Source organism: Pollachius pollachius (genome assembly GCF_949987615.1).
Source record: "Pollachius pollachius genome assembly, chromosome: 4".
Classification (NCBI taxonomy): Eukaryota; Metazoa; Chordata; class Actinopteri; order Gadiformes; family Gadidae; genus Pollachius; species Pollachius pollachius.
Genome location: NC_136937.1, coordinates 8570099 through 8590898, shown reverse-complemented (window position 1 = coordinate 8590898; position 20800 = coordinate 8570099). Strand labels below are relative to the sequence as shown.

Sequence of the window (20800 nt, the reverse complement as noted above, 5' to 3'; positions counted from 1 at the left end):
CTTGTCACGTCATCATATTTAAAGAGACCCTATTTTACCACCAGGCGGAGTGTGATTGGCCATAAAAAAACGTTCAAAATTGTCCCAACAGTTGCCCTTTAACCAAATTATTATGTCGGTATATGTATACAATTTTGTAATAAATGTAGTAATTTCATGTTTAATTTTGATAATGGACAATTAATATATATATATCAATAGTATTAGAGAGAGAGAGAGAGAGAGAGAGAATATAATGGGATTTCCGGAATTTTCAACCAATGAGCGGATTCCACATGCGGACACGAAGCACTGCATGCGACGCACGCGAGAGGTGCAGCGGAGAGAGGCGATTGGTGCCCTATACAAGAAGACCCTAGCGATTCCGCAATAGTCAACCACAGCGGACGGAGAGAGAGAGATCTTAACGGGAACTTAACCACATGTTTAAATGAGCGTCTTGCGCACATTATTTAGGATCACATATTCACAGGAATATCCTGTCGTCGTTGTGGGGATGTGAGGATTCAACCATTTCTGTCAAAGATAGAAAAACGAAACCGGCGAGTTATCCCAACAACTAGCTAGCCAGCGTTTACTTAGCTAGCGTGCTAACCGTTAGCCTTCAAGCTTCGCAACCACCATTCAATTTCGGTCCGGGCACCAAACCAGCCGACCATCCCGTGTCGGTGTCCAAACAGCAAGCAAAGTGTGTAGCGGGACACTTCAAAACAAGCTACTGTGTCATTTAACGGAAGAAAGCGCCTTCAAAGGTGAAGGTTGGAGGCGTAGGACGAAGGGAAGCGGTGTCCTCAAGTGACCATTCACCATGGACAACGCACACACAAAGACGGTGGAAGAAGTTTACAGCTTCTTTAACGTTAATGAAAGCACCGGTCTGGGTCTAGAGCAGTTCAAGAAACAGCGAGAGAAATATGGACCCAACGGTAAGGATTGACACTGTGGGTCAAAAGCGAATGAGTTAGAGATCCCTATCGGCCATGACTTGGATGTTTTTTAAACGGGTGACATTCTGTGCTATCCTAATTGTCAACTCAACCGGCACGATTTAATGTGGACGTTGCATATTGAAATACTCTGCGATGAGAGGTCCGACACACGGCACTTGTAGATGTGTCTTACTTTTTAAGTTTCTTTAGATTTGTGACAACTCAAACGAATGTGCAATGATAGCTAAACATTTATTTATGTCTGTCTCTCTTTTGTCCATGGGGTGAACCGCAGAACTGCCAGCGGAAGATGGTAAGTGCGACACTATTTTTAATTAATTTAAAATAGGTGGTATTCTGAACCAATTGTATTGATTGCTGATGTATCGCAATAAAATGTCTTCTTGTATAGGTAAATCTCTTTGGGAGCTGGTGGTTGAGCAATTTGAAGACTTGCTCGTGAGAATCCTTCTTCTCGCTGCCTGCATATCTTTTGTAAGTACAAAGTATATTGTGTTATTTCACTATGTGAAATGTGTAAACGTACTTCAGTACACTGTGGTTTACAGTGACATGAGAAATATTTGAGTCATCTTGGCTGCATACCATTTCCTCAAAAGAGGTACAGTTAGTTGTGTGAGGACAGAAAAACCTGGCGTTCTTCCAGATGGGAAGTGTAATTCAGTTTATCGGACATATTAATCTCATTGACTATGTGCAGAACACAATCTACTAGTGACCTGGACATGGAGTTGGAAGGATCTAAAATATGTCCAGTGACGGAACATGGTTTATATCTGAAATTCAAATAGTCACTTCACATCCTACCTCCACTTTTTCTATTTTGTCATTGTGAGTGCACTTGCTCTGGTAGCATATCGTTGGTAAATGATCATCAAGGCATTCATAGAAATCACTGATACATGGGAAACGTTCATGTTCAAATCGTAGTATGTTAAGGATCTGTGGTTTGGCTCTTAAGGATCTACACCCACCACACTAGTTGGGGAACAGATCATCAGTCATCATTTGGATTTCAAATCATCTTTTGAAATTAACCGATTTCACTGTTTGCATTATTAAAAGAATTCTGTGTGAATTGTTAGTAAAAACGAGAAGCGACTGCTGACTACTCACTGTTCCTTTTTATTGTGTAATACTCACACATGCCATTTGTGCTTTATTCATGATAGTAGTTTGTAATGTCAGCAATAGCATCTGATTCATTTTGGTGGGGATTTGGTCAAGATCTTTATTGTGTATTCCCACTTCAACGCCTCAAGCCCTACCAGTTAGAAAATGCAGGGTAGAGTTTTCTGTATCACAAATAATAATTGGTTGAATCAAATCTTGACACCAGGAATTATTATTTAAATTCCCAAGTCTAATAAATGCTGAAAAATTCAGTATGATTTGCGATTCTGGTTTTTATGGAAAGCCTGAGGAGGTTTTGAAAATAATAGTCGGAAAGGTATGCTATCCTACTAAATTACAGAAAAATAGACTTGTTCCTGGAAGTTTTGTATTGTACATGCTGTATTTGAAAAGGGCATGTATGACATGATCTTAGAACTTTTGCCATCTCTTTTGTATTTTGTTTGTATGCAAGCGTGGTAGTGTGAATAATGCATCCTTGTTCAAACATGTCAATATACATTTCTTTATAGTTTTATAATAAAGTTGATATAATATGATCTTGTGCAGTTCCACTGCAATCAATTTCAGAGTGAATGAGTATTTGTATAATTCTGTGGTCTGAACCATTTTTCTTGTGTAGGTTCTTGCTTGGTTTGAAGAAGGAGAGGAGACCATCACAGCTTTCGTGGAGCCCTTTGTGATCCTCCTGATTCTGATAGCAAATGCTATTGTAGGAGTATGGCAGGTATGCATACTTTTTTCTTCTTCTATACCTTACTTTTTCTTTGTCCAATGCACAAATATGACAGACTGCCTATAATGCAGCCTATCTCTTATCACAGACTTGTAACTGCACCCCTCAGTCACTAAGGCAGTGAGCTTGCGCAATGGCGACTAAACACAGATTCTGGATGTGCTTACCTGGGTGGGCAGACAAAGATACAGCCATGGGAGCTGCTAAAAACTTGTTTGGAATATAGTGCATGCATGTCAATCGATTGCATAATACCGAATGTGTCTATACCGCAAAATGGGATGAGTTGAACAGAAATCATGGCTGATTTACATCTGGACATAGACAATGTCGCAGTTCTCCTGGGTGCTTAACAAACTTTCCTTAAAATTTCCTAGGAATGGTTCTGCCTTTCAACTTTAGTTGTATCCACTTGATAATCAAATGTAAGTATGGGGTAGTTAGTTTGAAATAAGTGTTATCTTTCATTTATTCTGTTATGTGGGGGATACTGGAGCACTCGGAGGCAACCCTCGTGAACCCAGCGAGAACATGCAAACTCCACATAGACATACCAGAATGGAACGGCCATATATTCTATTTTGGTATTCCATAATTGCAATCAAAGCTTGGAATGTGTCCAGTTGGTCCAAGTGCACCTTGATGCTGAAAGGCTAATGAGCTGATCCCTCGCATTAAGCTCTCCAGTCACAGCTGTTTATCTTGAGGGAATCTATCATTGCTAACTATGTCTACAACAAGCTATAGCAGTGCATAAGCAAGAACCCAGAAAATAATTAAAAATATAATTGAGAAATTGAAAATGAGTTTCACAATGCCATTCGTTTCCCCATAGGGCTCTTCTTTGAGTTGTTGCCTTGTGCTTGAGTTAATCTGATGGCTGCAGTGTGTGACTGAAAGAATAGAGGGGGAGAAAAAAGGACATATTAATAGACCTCATTTGAAGGCCTGCGGGTCCACACAGCGTTCCCCATCCAGGGTAAGGATAGATTTAGTGTCCCAACGGACCCCTCGGGGCAGCGAGACCAACCTTATACATTCTGATTTCCTTCTTTCAGTCAACGAAAGCCCTTTCCTGTCCTACTTTCGCTGGCCTGGGTTGAAGTAGTGTTATTAATTAACCCTGCTGACCTGGGACGTCCTAGTCTTAACCATTCACCGACATGGACCCTCTTAATTATAAATATTATAAAGACGACTGCTTTAGTGTCCGTCAACTAACCGGCTGCCTGAAACTGACTCTTATTCTCAAGTTTAGTCGACAAGGTACTTGGGCTGGCCTGACTACCTTATTTCAAGCTTTGGATAATCGTTAAAAAGAACAACGCAATTCAGTGTTTCCCCTAGGATGGAGTTGCATCAGCGGAGGTGAAATGTTTATTTTTCTGCTCGCAATTTCTTTTTTGTGCTCGCAAAGCGCACCCTGCAGGGAGGTTTCTATGTGTCAACCAGCACCAGAAGGGTGTACATACAGAACATTTGTGCACAGTAATGAGCAAAGGGAAATATGGAGAGATTGAATATAATACAAGTATAATCTTTTAAACAATTATTTACATTTATTTAACAAACATCACATAACACAAATACTGCAACAATCGAAAAGGTCTGTGCCTCCAACCAATGCGTCTTTCCACTCCCTCCCCTCTCCCCATCACAAAGATTGTAGTGGGACCATAAATTAACAACCCTCTATTGAACAAGTTTTGGGGATCTAGAGTCAATAATGGTGACACTACTGAAATTGTTGCTTAAAAAAAATGCTAAAAAGAAATTCCTTAAAAATAAGTAGAGATATATTTTTCAAGATCAGAAAGACCAGAAAGAGCCCATGCCTATATAGAAAACCTTTTGGGGCTCTACAGTCAATAATGGCAACACTATTGAAATTTTTCCTAAAAAAAAAAATCCTCAAATGTGATGAGATATATTTTTTTTTAACTGAAGGTTTTAGTGGGACCATAAAGAGGCCATGCCTCTATGGAAAACGTTTTGGGGCTCTAGAGTCAATAATGGCAACCCTATTGAAATTGTTCCTAAATGAAAAATCCTCAAAAATTTGATGAGATATATTTTTTTAAACTGAAGGTTGTAGTAGGACCATATGGAACAGGTTTTGGGGCTCTAGACTCAATAATAGCGTCGCTATTGAAATTTTACCATTGTGGTCGTTTTCAGTTTCACACTATGCAGACAGTCCCTAAACTCGCGGCGGAAAGCCTACAGCTCATAGAAGCCAATGCACTTCACCGTTCAATAAAGACGGCTCGTTTGGAGGAAAACAATGTTGTAGCTGGTTCTCCAGGTTACTACATTTAGCTAGAGGTGTCAATTGTGTCGCAACGATGTTTCACTGATGATCTATTGAACCGCAAACTCTGAATCTGCCAATTTATTTCCAACTTTACGGAAGTTCCTCTCCATTTGTATGCTTTACTCACAGGTGTGTGAATTGACCTGGATATGAAGCGTCGGTTGCGCAAAATAATATAACATTCGTTTTTTAAAGAGATAAGACGGAGCTCTCCTCTCCTCTCCTTTTATATGCTTTACTCAAGTGTGTGAATTGACCTGGATATGAAGCGCATATCCAGCGTCCGTAGAGTACGGAATGTTATATTATTTTGCGTAGCGCAAAATAATATAACATTTGTATTTTAAAGAGATAAGCTGAAGCTCTCCTTGTTAAAAAAAAGAAATTCAGCACCTAGCAGCGGCATATAGGGGATACACTGTCAATTCATTGTGCTTATCTTTTCCTGCGTGAATTGTAGTCAGCGGAAACCTCTGCTGCAGAATCGTGTCGATACATTTTTTTCTTTTCAGTGTCACAATTCTGTTTCAACCAATCACAATGCCACCTGAGAAAGAATCGCTAAGAAAGGGCGATCACTGGGTTCGGCGGTGCGCGTGGGCTGTGAATACTTGTAATGTATACTGCAGGACTGCTTGCAGTATACATTAATTTTAAATAAAGCATTTGATTTATTGATGATCGAAAACATACCTTATATTTGAAAGTTCAGCCTCAGCAAATCGATTTGTGTGTCTTTGTAAAATGACTAAATTATTTTTAATGCCTCGAACATGTTCTTAAGCCACTGAGAACTTGAATGTTCTTCAAAAGAAAGTATATGGATGACTGCTTCCCAGAAGGTCCTTACAACCATCCAGAGCATTGCAGTCCTGTATTTTATGGGTCCATTAAATGGTTGTGCTAATAATATTGTGTGCCTCACAGCAAGCAGGGTTGGTGCAACAAAAGCGGTGCAGGTGAATGATAATGACATCGAGGTATCATCGGCAGGGGCTTTAACCGAATACCCTTACGTTTCAGATGATGAATGGATTCTAATTGGATTCTAACTGGTTTTCGGCAGTCCTATTGACTGTGTCTGCACAGACCTGGTCGCTGGCAGTTTGAAGTCCCTTTTTATTTAGTTTTGACACTCACTGTTAAAACTAAATAATGACACTTGTCATGAACATGACTGGGCCAAATATTTGCGGACTTGTTGTACAACCAAATGAGGGATGTTTAAGTGTTATGACTGGGGTATTAATTAGGCCAGTCATGCATGTGGGAGTTGAGATCCTGTAATGAAGTGGTGTCCCATTTAGGCTTTGTTGAATCCTGTGATCTATATTGTGGCACGAAAACCAGCAATTAGTCCTACATTTACATAAATAATGATCTTCCAGTCTTACCGGCTCGGGTGAAGCAAATTAAACAAATATAGACCATCCAACCCTGCCTGTTATCACAATGGTTTTGCTAGTGTTTGGCTACCCACAAAACATAATGTATACAGTGTATAGGTACATACTAATTCTAAATAATAGGCAACATTTTAACATTAAAAATTGTTATATTAAAAAGGAATGAAATTCAAATGGGATTATAGAGGAAGAATGACAAATCTAGTCCATATGTTGAATCCAACACTTCTCAATGGCGGAGAAAACCAGAGAGGGAGGGAACATTTTTGTGGTTTCGTTTGAAATTTTGCTGTCTTCGCTACTTTCTTTACCCCTCTCGACTCTTACCCACATCACCCTTTTTAATTGTGTTTTTAGGAGCGCAATGCAGAGAATGCCATAGAAGCGCTGAAGGAGTATGAACCAGAGATGGGGAAGGTTTACCGCCAGGACAGGAAGAGTGTCCAGAGGATAAAGGCCAGGGACATCGTGCCTGGAGACATTGTGGAGATTGCTGGTAAGATGCTAAATATTCTTAAGATAGTAGTAAACCAAAATATGTGCTTTTAGACCCATGGGAATTGTTGCTGTGTTGTATATTATCTTGACTATCGGAGGCCTTGTAACATGTTCAGGGTGCCCAAAACCTTAACATTGATGTACGGTCTTACTTATCCCCTGAAATATATTTTTTTGCATCTGTAAATAAAAAACTTTTGTGCATTATTCCCTGAACTCGGTTGCTCCTTGATCTCCTGAACTCATAGCCTGGTGGAGCACAGTTCAGCTAAGAGTAAGAAGAGTCTTGATGATGTATGACGGCATTGCTAACGTGCAAAGTGGCCTGTCATAGCAAGCCTCTGGGATACATTTGTGGTTGAGCATGAATTATTTTTTGTTTTATTTTCCTGAAATGGTTAAACTCTAGATGTAGTATTATGTGTTGAAGCGTTAAATGTAGGTAGCCAGATTTGGTTTGCTGATAAACCATTTTGTCCTTTAATAGTTGCCAACCAGGGGAACCTATTTTTTTCGTGGTTCCTGTTGAAGGCAAGCCAGTTTAATATCAGGACTTCTCTGATGCATGGGGGTCCCAGGCAAGCTTAATCCCTGGGTGCCAGACTGGCAACCACTCCTGTATGTTTGTATTGAGTCTAGTATTTTTCAAACAGAGCTTTGGCTGAGTCAGAGCTGGGCGCTCCTTTCCGAGATAGCCTCTTTTAGTACTTAAAGAACTGTGTTTTTATGAATGCGTTTGTTCTCTCAAATCATTCATGGTCTATTTTTGGCTGTGTTGCCGACCCACTGCTGAAAAAACTCACCTGCATTTATTAAGGTGTCTTCTGTAGATAATTCCAGACAAACATTGGTAAATAGGCCGCAGTGGCCTGACAAAACCAGGTTATGCAAGTAAAACGGATAGTCATATCCATTTAATGATGAAGTCAGTAAAAGAAAAGAAACAACCCTTTTTTTTATGGGAGGAGCTTGCCATACACTTGGTCAAATGCAGTTTGCGTTGTTTTCTGAGCGTACTTGACGTCACGGTATAAAAATAATCGTTAATATGGATTTATCTGGCAGTCACCTTTTTTAAATGTGACGTCAAAGACTGTAATCTGTCACCCTGTTAGTGGGCCGTAAAGTTTTCTGAATCTGAATCCGTAGGTGTTCTGCAGCAGACAAAGGCACATGGTACTCTGAGAAGCCTATTCCTGGAAGAGAGAGGTCCCAGTACGTTTACCCTTTCAGTAGTGGAAACCAGAGAACTCCTCACTAACATGCTGCCCTAAAACACTTTCCAGGAAGAACACCGTATAAGATTGGCCTATAACAAACTAAAATGACAATGCATAATCATTTGGATGAGGCTGTTTTTTAAGCTTTATATTTCACAATGGTCATGCCTGCTTAAAAGGCTTCAAGCCATTTAAAATGTACATCCAACGGTCAGCTATCATTTTAGGTTGATACACAGCAACCTTATTTGGGCAATTGGACTGAATTCCTGTGAAGTAAATGATTGGGAAAAAATATGTTACGGAATTTGCAGGAACCAAACTCTAAATGGAGAATGTGCTTTTATTTGAAGTAGGCTGTCTTATATCAGGCATTGCTGACTGGGACCATCTTTCCAAATTTCAATATTCAAACGGATTATGTTGTGCATTTCTTTGTTGAATTGGCTCCACACACACAGTCTTACAAACTGCTTGCTTGTAAGAACTAAGTGTGTTCACTAACCACGAGAGTTAAGCAAATCGTATTCATGTCATTCTTTTTCAAATGGCATAGCATGAATGCCTGGCTACAAATAGTTTTTACCGGTTATCTTTCCCCCTAAGAAATCCTTAGGAGAACCCTAGAACAGTTGAATAAATAGCATTACCTCCACTAAGTTTTTAGTCTTCCCACACTGCAGATTTCTTTGTCAACCGCTCAGTCAACCTTGACGATCGAATGGAAGGTGTCAAAGTGGTATCGAAGTATTTAAAAAGTATCTCACCACGAAACTAATAAAGGATTACTTGGGTTTTTTAACATTTGGGGCCAGCCATTAAATATATATATTTATAGCCACATCCAGTTTTTTTTTTTTACCATCTTGGCTCCCAACACTGCCTGGATGGTGGATTTATCTTCTCAGAGGTTGTCAACGTTCACTTTGTCGCCTGGGGGAATAGAAAGGCAGGAAGTACCATTTAGAAAGGCCACAGATTTGGAATGATAATTAATTTGTCCTCCAGATGGCCACTCTTTTCCCATGTGTTTAAGAGTGTCTGATAAGTCTGTCTCCTGTCCTCAATCAAGTTATCCATCTGTGTTTTATCTCTGTTGCCGGTCCCTTCCTCTTGTCCCTGTCTCTTGTTTTAAGCCTCGGACAATCACTCACTAACTGCATCGCTCACTTTGACTTTACACATTCTTTTCTTCACGGAGCCCCACAGTCTTCCATGGGAAACCCATAGGGGTTACCACTGTTGTTAACAGAAATCAAAAGAAAACATGCATATAAAGTGTGATGTCTATTTGTGTAAACTGGAGGTTGCTCCGATGAACTTCCTTTTCATGAGAACAGCAGGAGAGTCCCTTGAGTGCTGCAGACTGTGTGAAAAAGACCCAGGAAGCTGTAGGCCACATGGTAGCATGGGCATAAAATAAACCGCCCTCTGAAGTTTGTTTTTTCAAAAATGTGTTCATGCACTTGTCGTGTCACTTTAACCTCCAGGATATGTGGTTCTCGTTTGTTAAAATGTGCTGAAGTGTATCAGATGGTAGTGGTGGTTCCCATTGTGTCAGGTGTCTATGGTTGTTGCAATGGTTTTCTCTGAGGCAGCCTTTTCTAACGGCAAGTCTGGAACACAGTGATTAACTGTCAAGAATGCCTACCTGTCAGGAAGAGGTCTTGATCGACATGCAGGCACGACCAATCACGGCCCGCACAGACAGTATTTACAAAAACAGACTATGGTGAAACAAATGTGATTCAGGGCGATTGGTCAGCGCTCCAAGGATAAGATAACACGGCCCACTGAATAGTCTGTGGATGTAACCAACGATTGATGTCAGGATGAGTTACATGTTGAGGAAATGCAAATGAAGGCAATAGGGTGAGTAGCGGTATTGTAGCGGTTGTCCATGTCATGGTTGCTATGTTAACAGATGCCTATGTGTTAGCAAGGGAGATATTGGAGCCCTAGGAGTTGTGATGAGACTATTCATTTAGGTATTGTCTTTCCTAGTGCGACTATTAAAAAATTGAGTCTTGACATGCGCCTCATCTCTGAATTCTGCAAAGGTAACATGTAACATGTGTGTAACATGTAACAAGACTTCCTTAAGCCATGCAGCCTGGGAGTGAGAAACATTTGAGGTGAACAAAGCGGAGGAACTGACGGTATCTTTTAGGAACCGTTGTGTGCACATATTTTGCAGAAACATTCGATAGGTGTCATATGTCCTCTGTGCTTTTAACCGATAATGTGACATGTCATGTAGTAGAATAAGACCACAAAGCTTTTAAACCATGCGTCATTAGAATTAGGGATGTTGGCTATTAGTCAAATAGTTGTAAGTCATTTCTAGGGGAAACCAGAAATAGAAGTCGGTTACAGAACTAGACGTCTTTCTTCCTGACATTGTGTATCCTTGTAGACTCACGGTCTGTGCTCTACTTCAAACAGAAAATCATTGGATAGTGCCACAGCCATTTCATAAAGGGGTGATCAAGCAAACAATAGGGACATTTATTGAAAGCAAAACGTAACACAGAAAATTGCATACAGGAAACTGAGTCAACACCAGAAGAAACATGGTGTAATTTATAGGCCTTTCCCTCCTAAAAGCCACGCAATGCTGAGACATCACTCATTTTGCACCCTCATCCTCCCTATAGAAAGCTTCTAGAAATACACATTTTCCGACACAACGATTCAACCATTAAAGACTATGTTCCTTAATTGTTCAAAGATTTGAGTTCAGACATACTATACAATAATAAAACATTGTACATTAATGGGGAAATCCTCGAGGTTGTGCATCCTTTTGTTGTTAATCCTGTTTGGATGATGATACTGCCACATTGGGCCTTACTGGCTAATTTAGTTGTCATTTTCATTGTCAGCTAAAAAGTCTGTTTTTGTAAAATGGAGAGATTACCTTTTTTAAGCTGGATGGTCTTTCCTGGTGTGTTTGGAAGGAGCTTAATTTACCATCATTTGTGAATATGGGGGATTGGTCTGAAAACCATCAGTTTCAAGTTTTGAGTGAGAAGTTCTTTACACAATGAAGCTTTTGTTATGAGACTGAATCCCAATCTTTGTTTTCCCACTTTGTCACATGCTAGCAAACATCAAGTTCTGTTTTGTGTTTTGGTATGACAAAGTGTTTGGTACTCTTTCATGACAATGTATGTTTATTGCATGTAGAACTCATGCCTTCATGCTCTCATTGTCAGTAAATTTAGGTTAGGCTACGCCTTGACCTCCTTTCTGAACTCTTGGTTTATATTGGGAATGTAATCCACTATTACTCTAGGGCCTATTACCTGAGCTTTTTTGTGGGTTAATTGTCATGGCAGAGATTATATAACTAGCTTATATAACCACTCTCCCATGGCTCTAAAGCCTGGACGGTCTGCAGACCTTTTATCTAGTATGATGGAAGTATGTTAATGACGTTGTTTTTGATAGCACCCAAGCTAGAAAACGCCCATATTTGGTATTAACCTTTTCATCACTAGGCCTCTTTCTCAGGGTTTTTTGCTGTATTAACCTACCCAATTCTAAACGGAGTATATCTCCACAATTATAAGGAATTTAATGTGTAATCTGGCTAACAAAAACATGTTAGCAGCTGTGAGATTGTGTTGCAAATGAAATAATGAATTTGCCTACTACTTGGTAAGATTGACTAAAGCTAGAATACAATCAATGTCATGCTTTAAAGTGAATACCACATAGTTCATTATCATTAGGTAGCACTGTGATAATGTATGGCCATAGCACAGCATCTGATTACATCTGAAACTAAACCCAGGGCTACGATTTGATGCCAGTAATGTGGATCAAAGTGTAGTAGGTTTAGAGCCTCAAATTAAATAAATCCACTGTTAAAGAATGCATATGTACAATACGAATGTGTCAATTAAGGCAGTTCTCTTTAATATAGTTTGTGAATTGAACACATGTTTATGAATACTGCTGGTGGAAGAATGGTATTTTCTTTGAATGTATTTCGTATTTCGCCACCTTCAAAAGCCAGTGGGAGACAGTGATATCCAGTACATTAAAATCTGTTCCATGGCAACAACCATTCCGCGCTCAAAGTTGTTCCTAATCAGTGGATGCCAGTGCAGTATCTGATCATCCAAAGCCCGCTCCAGGTCAGGTTGTATTATTATTTTATAGACTTTAAAATAAGCTTTAAATTTGCTTGCTGTAAGAGCCCACACAATGAGGGAGATGTTGGCATGTTTTCAACATTTTCTTCTTCACTCTGACACATTGTCTAATTTGGAGGAGGCAGTGTTAGTGTGTGAGGTCGGATTTCGTTCCTGATTGATAGAATTCAACCTACATTTTGTCTTTACATAAATCACACAGTCGAGAGCCCCTATACTACGAAACGGTAGACGCACCATCCATCTGAAATGGCAAGAAGGAATGGTTCTCACAAATAGTGTACTGAAACTTCAGGCAGTGTTTTCTAATCTGTTTCAGAATTCTCAATGAGAAGAATCGTAAGGGGTATATATCAGCCATTTAAAACCCTCGGGAATGGAAGCGGTTTCCTGGCCACAGAACCTCCATTTGGAAAGCCCCCCCAACTCTCTTGCTGCGCATGCATTACAACTGATCAAAATAGTTTTCCCATTTTTGGACTTGTGTTCTGCAGGTCTTCTCTAATCCCTTGTTCTCGCTTCTAATGCAACCCCCCCCTTACACACACACACGTACGTGTGTGTGTGTGTGTGTGTGTCTTAATAGAGAAGGTCATTGCAGGGGCCTAGGGTTTGGTTTACATGCGGGTCACCACTCTATCCTCTGTGGAGAGGGCTCTTGCCTAAGCTCCCTGGCTGATGGTTTTATTGCTTTTACCTTGCTGCATTTAAAAGCTGCATGACGCTGTCAGCAAAAGCTTACATTCTACTCTGGCACATCTTTTGAACCGCTGCACTGTTTGTTTCTGGTAATTAAGAGGAAACAGCGACATTTGTTGACTCATGGTCTGTATTAGAAAAAGTAGTGTACCAAAGATATTGGTTGAAAGAAATTAGACCTACTCTTTGAATCTGTTAATCAATGGGGAAAAAAGATTGCATCTCTAGATTAACAAAATTTGCCAGAGATCACTGAGTGCACCCTACTCTACCTGCTAGCATCAAAATCATGCAAGTGCTGTCGGAAGAATAAATTCATGTCTTGTTTGTGTTAATAAGCGGAGATAGTAGTGACTTTCTTAGATTAATGCGTAAACATTTTTTTGGGGGATAGTATCCGATAATGACAACTAGCTTACCCTCCTTATAGGTTTCATTATGACATTATCAAGGGGGAGCAACATAACGCCTGGTAGCTGATATGTCTGATGAGGAACCTTTAGCCTATGAAAGCATAACATGAAAAGAATTGTCCTCTGACGGGTTATCATCTCAACTGTCTATCCAGGCATGCCCCAGAGCTGCTCTGCAACTCTCAAACAAAGCTAACAAACGTCCCTGGCTTAAATAGGCCCCCTTGTCGGTGTCCACCCCGGGATGTGCAAACGCATGTATGGAAATCGAGGCGCTGTTTACATTGAGAATTCGTTTTACTGTGATTTACCCCCGGCCTTTCTGTTAGTGGAAAGAATGAGCGGCCATCTATTTCCGTCCGACGCCGGGTCGAGTGGAACATTAATATTGTTTTATCCATTGCTCACATGGAGCCGCGCTGTAACAGATAGTTTGATTATTTTATTACTCGCAAGAAGCATGAGCTGTCCCCACAACGCCGGTGTTGCCGCTGCCAAGCCTGCTGTTGTGTTTGTGTGTGCACGGGCGATTTACTTGCCTGCGTGTCAAAAACTATGCTCAACAGTTGCTGTTTACACTGTGACAGCCTGGCTGCACATCTCCCCGTATTTTAAATTCTACTCCTCAATGCGTATTATATTGTTTAGCCTCTCAGGAGGAAATGTCTCTTGTTCTTTATGTTGCACTTGTATGACAATAAAAAGATTCTCATTTGTATTTTTCTCTTGGTTAACAGTTGGTGACAAAGTCCCCGCAGATATCCGGATATCGTCTATCAAGTCCACCACACTGCGAGTGGATCAGTCTATTCTCACAGGTAACCACTTCCTCCTCTTGTTCACTGTGCATGCTACAGGTCTGTCGGTTAGGCCCTGTGGATCGCACTGGGCCAGGGGGTGGGTCGCACTGGGCCCGGGGGTGGATTTCACCGAGTTTGCCTAAAGTCTGTGGCAACCAAAAGCAGCAGCACGACACATTTATTCCAGAATCTTAAACTGAGGCAAGCAGCAGAGTGAGAGATGTGTGTTATTTATTTTGCTTTTGTTAATCATCATAAATCATAAATAATATTTGTCATTTATAGAAAAAAAAATCGGTTTGTTTTGAAAAAATCAGATTTTATTTTTAGGCCGAATCGCCTAGCCCTACCTGTTGCACCCTGTGGTCATCATTACCGATAAGAAAAGAGGCCGATGAAAGCAGAGATGAGAAGACGGACTGATGAATACAAGATGGATGCAGGGATGGGTTGCCTGTTAGTGGCAGAGATGATGCTTAAAGCAGCCGATGAATACAGACGGGAGGTTTATGAAAATCTTCTCAACATTAGGTTTCCCAGTCTGACTGCACCGCCTTAATTGGTATTTTTGTAGTGTTTTCCTTTCTTCTTCCCTTTCATGGTTATATCGTATAGTCTGAGGCTATCTCTGTTATCCCGTTGGAGCAGTGTGTTCCTTGCACGGGTTTTGACACACACGTCTCTCTCACTCTCTCTTCCCCCAAAGCCTGCTGCTGCTACTGGCTGTCACATACGCACGCACGCACACACACACACACCCTGTGTTTTCTTTGCGTGTTTTTTTTTAGGTTTGCACAAACAATTGTAGGCATACACTAGTCATGATTCATGAACACATCCCATGACTTGAAACTACAAGAGTATCTATTAGCAAGGCTCAGCTTATTCATTCTGCTTTGTGTGAAAGTAACTAGCTACTCACCTGCTGTCATGAAAGATGAGCCAGAGCGATTTCCAAAATAATTGTCTATAAACGGCATGTTTATAGACACATTTTGGGCAAAACGATTTGCTCTGCACAATTCCAAAGCAAATCGGTGGTTTGAACGTTGTGCAAAGCTCTGAGATTGCACGGCAGGGACACGGCTTTGTGAGACAATTATACCAAGTCTCCCCGTTTTCTTCCTGCCCAAGTCTTATTTCTTACTACTCCCTGCAGGAGAGTCTGTGTCCGTCATCAAACACACGGACCCGGTGCCGGACCCCCGTGCGGTAAACCAGGACAAAAAGAACATGCTCTTCTCGGTGAGTCCCTTCAGCACCAACACTGGACTGGGTTAACCATCCTTTATCTCCTCTATCGCCGCCCATTCGTTCTTCCCTCTCTGTCTGGCTGTGACCCAATCTCCTTCAACAACACGCCCTCCAGGTCATCTCTATCTACTGGGCTTGAATTTATATTATTAAGTCTTAATTTGCCTTAAATACAACACATGTCATGAGAGGCCTTGCACTGTAAAACATCACATCTTTGTGAAAGCGTATGTGACAGTGATAAATATGACTTGTGTAACTTCTGACATTTCTGTGTGCCTGACCTCAGAATTCAACAGGTTCTAATGTATTTTGGCAAAACTGCTAACTGCTGTTCTTTTATCTCTCGGCTGCTCTCTTCTCCGCAGGGCACCAACATCGCCGCCGGCAAGGCCATCGGCGTTGTCGTGGCGACGGGTGTCAACACAGAGATTGGTAAGATCCGTGACGAGATGGCGGCCACGGAGCAGGAGCGCACGCCTCTGCAGCAGAAGCTGGACGAGTTCGGGGAGCAGCTCTCCAAGGTGACCTTTGGATTTCAAAAAGGTTGAATCTAACAAGTCGAAATATTTCCCATACCTTTGCTTTTTTTTTCAACAAAGATGACTTTTACTTTTCTGACTTCTCCACTGTAGTGTAATGGCAATGGATTATTAATTATCAATTTAAGGTTGTCAGTAGACTAAAAATAGAATACAAATGTTTAATCGGCAGAGATCTTAAGTCCCTCCCCTTTCGCTGTCCCTATAAACTATATGTATGGTAGTGAATGGCGAGAGACCATTTTTAATAATAAAGCGCTTTCATAGCATATACATTTCCTCTTCCAGGTCATCTCGCTGATCTGCATCGCGGTGTGGATGATCAACATCGGGCACTTCAACGACCCGGTCCACGGAGGCTCCTGGATCCGCGGGGCCGTCTACTACTTCAAGATCGCAGTGGCTCTGGCCGTAGCGGCCATCCCAGAGGGTAAGCCACAACATCTGAAGAATGGGTCTGAAGTCTCGTTCTGTGTTTTTAATATTATGGCTTGCAATGGATGGCGTTGCGATGCGCTCCAAGATGGCATTTCTGATGCGTTCAAACCCAGAGCCTTTCCAGCGTTTTGAGGTGTTATACTTTTGTTTTGTTTTCGTCGTCCCTTTTAAAATATGTTGCTAGACCGACGACGTCTTTGGCAAGGTGTCCGTTAGTTTGGAGGCGAGTAAATGTTCAGTAAGTTCCGGCTAGCAGTCTTCCTTAGGTTGGGCGAATTCAAAGGTTAGAAAACGGAGGGTTTAACTTTCTTCGTCTTATATTCTATGAAATCATAAGCATTTGGAAATCATAACCAAATACATTTATTGAGTAAGATATATATATTTTTTTTTTTTCACCCTTAAATACATTGCTCTGCAAAAGTCCCCCAGCCCCCTGAAAATAATGGATGAAGAAACACTTTACTCATTAAGAACACCAGTGATCGTCCGACCAATGAGAATTTGTTGGAACAAGGGCATATCTCCCACTCTACCAGAACAAGTCAGCCCTGCTTATCTTACAGCCCTGGTTTCCCTGGTGGTCTCCGTCCAGGTCTGCCTGCCGTCATCACCACCTGCCTGGCCCTGGGGACCCGCCGCATGGCCAAGAAGAACGCCATCGTCAGGTCCCTGCCCTCCGTGGAGACCCTGGGCTGCACCTCCGTCATCTGCTCCGACAAGACGGGCACCCTCACCACCAACCAGATGTCTGTCTGCAGGGTGAGAGAAGGACGGGTCTAGAGGAGACCGGAGGAAAAGCAGGCAGAAAGTGACCGGCTTGAACATTGGGAGATCGGAAATTTCTCGTGTGTCCAAATCCAAAAGGCTTGTCTTTGTTTTTTTTGTTTTTTTTCTCCGTTTAGCAGTGGAGAGCTTTAAGAGTAACTTTTAACAACCTTGTTATTTTCAAATAATGATGGCCCTTTTCTGTTGAGCGGTGGCAGAGGTCTTGACATGCCCCATTGTGGTGCGATTCTGTCATCGTCTAATTCCCAGATGGTAGTCAGCTCTGTACCAAGAGGTAAATGGCCTGACGCACAGCATTTGTGTTTCGCTTTATCGTCCGTTTGAAGGCATTTCTCCAGACCGTTACTCAGTCAGACCAATCTCATAAATAGGCATGAACAGATGATCTGCAATGAAAGATAAATTAGCTTGAGAGGGGGGGGGAATTCAAGGGTCAGAATTTTCTAAAACATAATTTAAACGTCTTCACAAAAATGGTGGTAATGGCATTTTCCTCTAATGCAGATGCCAAACACTTCATGTAATTGATTAGTCTCTCAAATACTGTGCATCAGAAGGAGCAACTGTTGGCTGCGTCGCTGCAGATGGAGAACAATCAGTTAAGAGTATTAACTTTTTGCTGAGCAGTAAAGCAGGCTTGACAGCCTTTCGCTGACACCAGGGCTTTATCCCCAGGCACCATTGATGTTTAACGGCTAATAAAGGATAGTGAAAGCTGTTAGTTTGTATGCCAGCCTAATTTAAATTAGATTGGAAAACCACATGGCACTAAGTTCTCAGGTGGTTTGATTGGATTGGATGTGTGGTGTAATGTTGCCTTGATTCAATTAATTATCCTGTGCAGATGTAACATATATATGGCCTGGAGGTTGATGTTTTGCCCCCCCCCCCCCCCCCCCCCCACCTTCATTATCTATGAGATAATGAAAAAAATGCTTTTTAGGCTGAGGGTTCAAGGATGGTGGTGTGAGAGGTGTTATCCCCACGGCAACTCTGTGATAAAACATTTTTTTAAGCTAGTACGCGTGGCATGAACATGATAATGACCGATCGTGTCTCTGAAGTGTGCCACAAGCTCAATTATAGCTGGCACCATTATAATTGTCGGAGAAGGTCTTGGATGCAGCCAAGAACATAAACTGCTCCCCAGATGCAGAGCTCAGCACAGCCCTGGCAGACGCATACCCTCTCAGTATTAGAGCCGAGTGTAACGTTCAAAAACTGTTGATGGAGGCTGGCATAAAGGCAGGGCAGTAATCGATCTCCAAATACGACTGCGGTCTTGCGTTGTTAAACTGTTCAGCCAATCATAGTGACGTTCTTGCTTTCTTCGCTCTTGCCGGAACCGTTTGAAGCATAGACATATTCTAATCTGAGATGCCTTCCGTTCAGTTTTATGTTCATCCTCAACATTGTTATGCAGTCTATTTTGGGTAAAACCTTTTAATTTATCCGTAAAGTGCTACACTTTCCAAAGGCCCTGCCATTCTTTTATTTGGTCAACCCTGGCACTCAGTGTTTGTCATTAAGTTGAAGTCCCCCCCCAAGCACTGAGTGATCCTATCAATATTGGCTTGATCCTATCAATAATAGGCTTTCAACGGAATCAAGGCAAGATTGGTCTTCTGAGGCTATCTTTCATAGTTAAATCGATAGAAAATCTGTTCATAATACATAACATAATTTACTTTGTTAATTTCCCCTCTCTGAAATCGGGATTGTATCGGTAAAAAAAAACGACGTATTGGCTACAGATCTTTAATGACAGTCAAATGTCCCCATGAAATAATAATTTATCGCATGAAATTATATTCTGGCTATTCCTTATTGGCTGAAAAGGTTCAAAATGAATCAGGGACCATAAATTGAAATTGACCAAAGGCTGTTTCCCCCGATAACAAAAGCTATAAATGAAGCCATTAATAACCTCAGACTGGCAGCAATCCTGTTCCTCTTTCATTTAAACACTGAAAAGGGATAAAAGACCTCTATCACTGTATATTACCCATTGCGCATCTCTCGCCTTTTTTCCGTTTGGGCACATGTAGAAAAACTGATACTGGTCCAGGAAATGTGGCGATTATACTAAGCTTCAAAGTGGTTATTTCAGTATTTCTGAATACATTCCCTCCACCTCATCTCTGAAACACTGCTGATCAGTATGCAGCAGTCAGTCACTTGCAGCAATACCAGCAGTGGTTGCATAACTGACCTTGAGGTTTGAGATTTATTATTTCTCGTGGTGCGTGCGTGCGTGCGTCTCTCCCTCTCCTTACACTCAGTATGCCCTATTAGGATGTAGTCTTTTAGAAACGAGTTAAACCTGAAGGCACAGCGAGCCTTCCTTGGTAACAATGTGTCTCAGTGCTGCTAGTGGCTCAGATCAGAGTAGATTCACATGTTCCACTCTGCTGGTTCAACATGCACTCTTTTTTTTAAATGGTGCATAATCTTTAATAATTCCAACCACACCCCCTTTGTCTGATCGGTACGATAAGGTCTCAGTGTAGTGAGTGTGTGTCAGGGATTTTAAAGGGCAGGTTGAGGTCCAGCAGCTTGTATTTTAGATGCGTCTCGCGTATTATCCCCTCCTGTTCTACCACTCTCTATTCATTGCAGCCCACTGCTAGTTGTATTGTGTGTGTGTGTGTGTAGGCAGTAGGGTTATCCCTTACAGCCCACTGTGTATGCGTGTGTGTTCCCTTTTTATACTGGTCTTATGCCCACGCTGTAGTATCTATCTCTTTTTCCATTCCTTCCATGTTCATATTGGGCTGTATATGCTGTCCTGTCATTGCTACCATGGTTGACCACTGCTTATTACACGCATGCAAGCTATTGTTATAGTATAGCACACAGTAACATGTTCCTATATAGTGCTTTAAAAGCTCAAATATTTATTTTGGATTCACAATCACAACTTGCTTACAGAGCAATTGTGAAGGTACAGATGAATATGCATCCAATAAGCACTCCCTCACTAGCCTATAAGACTGCCCTGTCTCGGTCGTTGGCCTTATTTTGGATACGTGCTCTGTGTGTTTTTTGTTCCAGATGACATCTATTGGGTCTGCCCACCCGGGTGTTCAGTGCCTGTTGAGTTTCAGCCTCGGCGCTCTGTATTGTTATTCGGTTGACGTCTTGCCTGAGCCGCACAGTGGTCTGCTGCTACCTTGTGGCTGTTGACTGCATCAACCTGCTGTGTCTCAACCTTTCCATCTGAGTGCTGGGACACAACCTACCTGGGCCCCCTCAGTCTCCTCATAGTGTGGGATTACCTAACTAAATGTCCTGACATTAAAAAACCCTCTCTCTCAATCTCACTAGATGTTCATCATGGACAAAGTAGAGGGGGATGGTTGCTCTCTCAAAGAGTTCACTGTGACCGGCTCCACATACGCCCCCGAAGGACAAGTGTAAGTATCGACCTACAATCTATACTTC

The 20800-nt window shown here is 41.5% G+C and overlaps 1 protein-coding gene across 1 annotated transcript in view; it reads left to right on the top strand.

The window, feature by feature from the left end:
• The first annotated feature begins 333 nt into the window (after window positions 1–333).
• Window positions 334–20800, top strand: part of atp2a2b (ATPase sarcoplasmic/endoplasmic reticulum Ca2+ transporting 2b) — a 30135-nt gene continuing 9668 nt past the window's right edge. Inside the window, exons 1-11 of the mRNA XM_079734863.1 lie at window positions 334–926; window positions 1225–1242; window positions 1342–1424; window positions 2707–2811; window positions 6898–7036; window positions 14271–14351; window positions 15493–15578; window positions 15956–16111; window positions 16418–16559; window positions 17163–17329; window positions 20684–20772. Coding sequence (XP_079590989.1) covers window positions 809–926; window positions 1225–1242; window positions 1342–1424; window positions 2707–2811; window positions 6898–7036; window positions 14271–14351; window positions 15493–15578; window positions 15956–16111; window positions 16418–16559; window positions 17163–17329; window positions 20684–20772 — 1184 coding nt within the window. The 5' untranslated portion in view covers window positions 334–808. The remainder of the gene's footprint in view (window positions 927–1224; window positions 1243–1341; window positions 1425–2706; window positions 2812–6897; window positions 7037–14270; window positions 14352–15492; window positions 15579–15955; window positions 16112–16417; window positions 16560–17162; window positions 17330–20683; window positions 20773–20800) is intronic.